The 6,281-nt window shown below is 42.9% G+C and overlaps 2 protein-coding genes across 2 annotated transcripts; both read right to left on the reverse strand.

The window, feature by feature from the left end:
- Positions 1-1,229: 1,229 nt before the first annotated feature.
- Positions 1,230-2,337, reverse strand: LOC122619066 (general odorant-binding protein 83a). Its single transcript, XM_043795764.1, has 4 exons — positions 2,173-2,337; positions 2,018-2,093; positions 1,326-1,582; positions 1,230-1,247 (listed from the first exon to the last, which is right to left on the reverse strand). The coding sequence occupies exons 1-4, from the start codon at positions 2,284-2,286 to the stop codon at positions 1,230-1,232; spliced, it is 465 nt and encodes a 154-aa protein (XP_043651699.1). The 5' UTR covers positions 2,287-2,337.
- Positions 2,338-5,488: 3,151 nt separating this feature from the next.
- Positions 5,489-6,048, reverse strand: LOC122619363 (pheromone-binding protein-related protein 6). Its single transcript, XM_043796259.1, has 3 exons — positions 5,974-6,048; positions 5,836-5,911; positions 5,489-5,766 (listed from the first exon to the last, which is right to left on the reverse strand). The coding sequence occupies exons 1-3, from the start codon at positions 6,046-6,048 to the stop codon at positions 5,489-5,491; spliced, it is 429 nt and encodes a 142-aa protein (XP_043652194.1).
- Between the last annotated feature and the right edge of the window lie 233 nt (positions 6,049-6,281).

Raw genomic sequence — 6,281 nt, forward strand, 5'->3', positions numbered from 1 at the left:
CAATACGCATAAATAATAAAAAGAGCATTATGGGTGGCGAGGGCACAAGTGAAAACATAAATCATTGACTCTAAAATGAAAAGCTTTGCGCAACAAGTCGTCGAAACAATAAAAAACCAAACCCCACCCATAATCCTGCGCGGGAACCCCTCTCCGTAGGTCCAAAGGTGCCGACGAACATTTGACCGTCAGGAATGAAATATATGTTAAATTGAAAAAAAATTAGAATTAATGACTATGGAAATGTAAGGCCGGCGGAGGAAAAACTTGAAGCAGCAGAAATATGAGGAAAACACCTTAAATGGAATTTTATTACGATGTTTCAATGTATTAACCGCAAGGCAACTGAAATCAGTAAATACTTCAAGCTAATGTTACCACAATGGGCTTTCCAAAATTGCGACTAATCGAGATGGGTAACTACAAGTTCAAGCTCCGCATATACTCTTAAATTTGGATTGTAACAAATAGGGGTTATATAAGTCGCCGCCGGAATAAATGGTGTTTAATTGTCCTGCTGGCAGACACATTTTTTTTGCTTATAGATTCAATGCAAAGATCCGCACGCTCTATAAAGCTTTTTCAAGAAGCATGTCTATTGGTGTAGTAATTATTGGTTTTCATACAACTTTTTGCCAAGGCGCAAACCACTCTTGACTTTCTGTCTGATGCTAAGTGATTGATGCCCAATAAGATATTAAACCAGGTGATTTTTTGCCACTCCGGAGCCGAACTAATGACTCTCAAAGCCCCTGACCGGCTTAAACATTTATTTAAATGTTTTTTCCAGCGCTTGGCCTCTTTTGACAGCGAATTGAAAGCAAAAAGCGCAAAAACAGCAGCTCGCATGTAAATGCCGCAATGTAACACGCTTGTCGGCGTCAACAAGCAGACGAAGTTTACGCATAATTTTATTTACACACGGTCGCATGCACACAAGCGCACACTCCTTCACAATGCGTGTAAATTATGTCAAAAGAGAGCGTATGAGTGTGTCGTCCTTTGTGTTTCCACATTCCACGTTTTTGCAGCGCACTTTTCAGCGCAGTTTTCAGCGCATTGAGCGTTTCCCTTTTGGCAGTCGGCAAATAATTGAAAGCTTAGCTTGCATGCACAACTCGCCTACGTTTATTACTCGACAGCTATTGAAAACTAGCAGAAACTAAGCTACCACATAAATAGAGCGGGGTCGGCAACGGGTGGTCCTCGGAACGGGCTCGGCCACGTGTTCACGGCAAGAAGTAGTGCTGCAAAGAGGGAATCGGGAATTGGGTTTCAGCTTAGAAGGATTTCGGCCGTTTGCTCGGGGCTACCCCCGCTCGCACCTTGGGATCGGCCTTCTTCCAGCATTGGTGGAACCACCAGGCCTTGTGGCACAGCGTATCGCCCTCGGGATGGACGCAGCCCTTGGACATCTCCATCAGCTTGTCGCGCATGGAGAGCGGGACCGTGGCGAAGAGCTTCTCCAGATGCACGTCCCCTTTGTCGTCCACCACTTCGATCTCGTGGAAGAAGCAGTTCATGTAGCACTTGAGCTTCTCGTCCTCGTGAATTTCCCCATCGCTAAACTCCTTGATGGCAGCTGAATATGAAATGAACGGAAATTTAAATATTTTGCGAACACTTGGGTTACCACAATTGCACAGTTTTTGACAGCTTCATTGCACCAATAAATTAACGTATTATTTAACTTTACAAGATTATATTAGAAATTATTCGTTTATTTGCATAGCTATTCGCTTTTGGTAAACAATGTATCATATGCATATGCATATGATAATTAATACTGATCTATTGTTTTACTCTTCAGTACTCATGTACTTAAGTTCAACAAAATAGGGATAAGAGAATAAGGACCAGAAAATACCTTTGAAGTGATTCACCTTCATGTGACTTATTTAGTTGTTTTTAAATACACAAAACTAAGCACATGGCTAAGGGTTCATAAGTGCCCCCTCCTCGCGATTGCTGCAATTACACCACTTTCGGACGAGGACCATTGCCATTCGCTACTCACCCTCGGAGACGCCGGTCTTCTCCACACACGCGTCGTGGAAGGGCTTGGCCATTTTCAGGATGCCCGGCGGTGGATACTGCAATTAAAAATTGTTGCTTAAGTGGGCGTGGCAGAGCGGAGGCGCAGCAGTGCGGCCGGGCACTTCATTAACCCACGTTCTCGTCACGCTGCGCCGCAGCCGGCGGCAGGATCAGCGCTCCGCTGAGCAGCGACAAGGCGATTAAAAGGACAGACGCACTGACACGCCGACCAAAGCCATTCAAAGCCATTTTAATGTGGCTCTTTCCGTTTCGCTCCTTTCCGTAGCTGCGTGGTCCTTCCTGGTCCGTCCGTGAAACAGCAAAAATTGTACCCTGGATCGGCCTTGTTTGCGAGCTCTGAATAAAACAAAAACAAACGCTGAAAAAAATAAACGAGAAACGTGGAACGTGGAACGTGAAACGTGAAACAAAAGCGGCGATGCATAGCGGAGTACACGGCACAGGACGAGGGCAAGCGTCGGAAGGACAAGAATGAGAAACAGGGACGTGGGCGAGGATGGCAATGAGGATGAGGATGCAGATGCTGTTGACGACGATGTGCCACGCGTGACAGCTGGACAATGACAATGGGAGTGGCTTTATGTGGGTACACTGGGGGGAAAGCCACATTACAAATAAATAAAACAAAATCTGTACAAATAATTTCATTAATACGAGAGCCTTGAGAAATGCGAAGAGTTATGAGAACAATATCATTTTTTCTATGAAATGAACATACAAATTTGTATTTTGCTAACACATTTTTAAGAGAACTCCAAACTCTTTTGAGCAAATGTAACGTATTTTACTAGAAAATAAAATGTTCTTCCTTTGATGGTTACTTAGAGTGTAAGAGCGTGTTTTTTTAAGCCATAGAGTGTTTCCTTTTCTGATCCTGTATCCTTGTACTTTTTATATTTTATATTTTTGGAAGCCATGAAAACCTAAAAATATCATTTGTTTCTCGCCAGCTCAGCTCACGCCAAATTAATTCCAACCGCTGATGGCCGAACAAAAAGCGACCGCCAAAACGGAAACGGAACTGTGCCCGAGACGTCAGCGAGTCGTCACAAGTCTACAATTGTCGTGTTCCGTCTGACAAACACATGCCCACGTGGCATGCCCCCCCGTCCGCTCCTTGTAATCCCGCGTCCAGGTCGACGGTGATATATTGCCTAGCTAAGAATTTTAGGATTCGAGGATTGCTTATGATGTATGTATGGGCGAGTCAACTGGCCTTTTGCACAGGCCATGTGAGATTCACTTTTTATATACAAAAAATCAACGGGTTTCTTAATAAAAGTAAACGCACTGATAGCAACATTTTTATAAACAAAATTTTTTTGAAAAGAATATACGATTGTAATAGAGAGAGGACATAGATAATAGATAAAGGAAACAAAAATGCATTTGCTTATATCAGTGCTTATAGCAGTGATTAATTTTGGAATGAATGTTATTATACTTCACACAGATCGGATTGATAACCATAGTTTAAAGGAAGTAAAAACCAAATTAGGACGAAGCGAATATTGAAATATTTGAGGATCAACCCTGTAATAAATATCCGATTTACCATCGGTTTTATTTATGTTATCTTTTTTTTTAATTATACTAATAATTATATTAATAATGATACACTGTTAGGAAGTACATATTTATTTGGAAGTACGAACTGGCCGTAAAAAGTCGTAGGTATTAAAATATCCCATATTTACATCACAGATCTTCCCACTGTTGCGCCGGATGCCAGGGTACCAAAATATAAAATTTCCCATTCGCTTGCTTCTTTTGAAATTGTACAACCAAAATACACAAAACAAAGACTTCAACTTGTGCACAACTGTCACTTTTGTTTCATCAAATGTCAACGCAACAACCGAAACAAAGCCACAAAACGACATTCGCCCTCGACTCACACACACGCACACACTCGCACACACTCGCACAAAAATGGAGGACGAATGAAATTACAGCAACAGCACATTTTTGTAGTATGAATGGACTACGAGTACGTATCGCAGTTGTGTGCGGCAGGAACGATGGATGGTTTTTTAATTGCCATTTCAATTTTCGTGTTGCAACGCGTCGTTCGCCTATGCCTGGGCAACCTTCGACCTCCCATTCGCCTTCGTCCTGGCCACCTCAACCCCCCGTTTTCCAGCCCCACCCCTGGCAGGTCCTTTTCCGTTCAGGAAGTGGCAGCTGGTCCTGCACCCCACCCTACCGTTCGCTTTTAGCAGAAGTAGTTACGGCCAGAACTCGATACTGCACACACCCGACACGCAAGAATTGTTTGACAACCGCAGTCACAATTGAATTTGCTTTATTGCCGTTTGCAGCGTTTGGCTTTTATATTGATTTTGGCCAAGTTCACAAGACCACAACTGACTGCCGCACTCAGTTATCGGGCCAATTGACGCTTTATGCCGAGCCGAATGTCTCTATAATGGCATCGCCCATATAAGTGCAGGCTGCAACTCGGGGCCACGCCCACTGGCGTGTCTCTAATCATTAGGCGGAAAATTCCAGAGTAGACTCGGAATGCTAGAAGCCAGAAAGTTTAATTTTCAAATGGGTTACAAGGCGGTCCTATCGTTTACGATTATTCAATAATTTGAGCGTTACAAAATACATGATACAATGACTTTTATTTGTACATTTTTTCGCCGAGTAAGCAAGCGAGTATTCAATCCTGGCGATCTTGCCACCCATCAAAACGTGCTTAGCTATTATAAGTGAAGTCAGTGCCTAAGTGCTTCCATTACAAATTTTTTCGAGTGTAAAATGGTTAGTGGGTCAACCATTGCAGGCTAAATCAACTTCCGAGGCAGACAAAGCGAAAGAAATGCAAAACGGAAAGTTCCTGGCTGCAAAAGTAATCAAGGTAAAGCAATTCCCACAATGGCCAGTTGGGGCTTTTGTTGTCAATCCGGGCTAGACGGAGAGATTTGGTAAGTAGCTCAATATCGGAGGGTCCTTTTGGAGTTGAAATCCACTTGAACTTCTACGAATGAAGCAGATACTGCCTTATCTAAACAACCAACTGGCAAATCGAGTTGCAGTTGCTTCGGTGACCTTGGGTGACCGCAAGGCGACTGAGCCAATTTACTTCTCAAATTTACTTACCTTTTCGAATTTCATAATATCTACAAAATTAGTTGGGGTTTAATCGTTTGCATTGAAGAGATAAAATAACTCAATATATTGTACTGTACAAAAATTAATCCTAGGACAGCTATATTATGGTTATATGCATTTTTTTAATTGATATATTTAAAGTGAATGTTTATATGATTTGTAAATCCTTTCACCATTTATTATTAACAAGCTACTACATGGGTCTTCCACATTTTTGGAATTTTTACGAGCATTGAAAATATCTGTCCTCTTAGCTCCGATCACCAGTGCCGAACTTATCTGTTTTTAAATAATTTTAGTAAAATTACGTTTACACCAAAAAGTAGTGGACAGGATCTGCCTTCTTCCAGCATTGGTGGAACCACCAGGCCTTGTGGCACAGAGTGTCGCCTTCAGGATGCGTGCATCCTTTGGAAGCCTCCATCAGAATGTTCCTTAGCTTTTCTCCCGGAATGGCGTTGAAGAGCTTTTCCATGTGGACATCACCATTGTCGTCGACCACCTCGAATTCGTGGAAGAGGCAGTTCATATAGCACTTAAGGGCCTCGTCCTCGTGTATTTGCCCATCGCTGAACTCCTTGATGGCCTCTGTTAGTTAATTTGATTTTGTAAGATTTTAGAATTTTTGAGATCAGCGTCTTACAGGTGGAATCTTACCATCAGTAACGCCGGTTTTGGGAGCACAAATGTCATGAAAGTGCTTTGCCAGTTTGAGAATCGCGGGCGGTGGCCACTGGAAAGTATTGCGAAAATTATAAACCAAAATTGAAAACTCATGTTCTGGCCGCGAAAAACCTCTCCATCGCGCCTTGGTTCCTGGGCAGCGGCACAGCCAAGCATAAATAGTACCAGCGCCAGGTATTTGACCATTTTGAAACTACAATGAATAGCCGGAGGGCTGGCACGGCCCTTTTATGAGATTGCCGGGGCTCCATTTCAATATTCAACGCCGTGATGACTGTCATTAGAAAACGCACACTAATTGCTGGCTGCCATTTGCAGTCGAATCGCATTGCGAATCCATTTGGCAGCACGCAAAGCAAATGAATAAATGACAGCCCGAACAGAGCTGCAATTGATAGCCAGCTGCCAAATGGAGAACT

Source organism: Drosophila teissieri, chromosome 3R (genome assembly GCF_016746235.2).
Source record: "Drosophila teissieri strain GT53w chromosome 3R, Prin_Dtei_1.1, whole genome shotgun sequence".
Lineage (NCBI taxonomy): Eukaryota > Metazoa > Arthropoda > Insecta > Diptera > Drosophilidae > Drosophila > Drosophila teissieri.

Excerpts from the sequence above, each read along its gene's own strand:
- LOC122619066 (XM_043795764.1), bottom strand. The coding sequence starts at position 2,286 with ATGGCTTTGAATGGCTTTGGTCGGCGTGTCAGTGCGTCTGTCCTTTTA. Across the intron at positions 2,094-2,172 it reads CGGCGCAGCGTGACGAGAAC|TATCCACCGCCGGGCATCCT; the intron begins GTGGGTTAATGA and ends TTTTAATTGCAG. Across the intron at positions 1,583-2,017 it reads GAAGACCGGCGTCTCCGAGG|CTGCCATCAAGGAGTTTAGC; the intron begins GTGAGTAGCGAA and ends TTTCATATTCAG.
- LOC122619363 (XM_043796259.1), bottom strand. The coding sequence starts at position 6,048 with ATGGTCAAATACCTGGCGCTGGTACTATTTATGCTTGGCTGTGCCGCT. Across the intron at positions 5,912-5,973 it reads AACCAAGGCGCGATGGAGAG|TGGCCACCGCCCGCGATTCT; the intron begins GTTTTTCGCGGC and ends AATACTTTCCAG. Across the intron at positions 5,767-5,835 it reads CAAAACCGGCGTTACTGATG|AGGCCATCAAGGAGTTCAGC; the intron begins GTAAGATTCCAC and ends ATTAACTAACAG.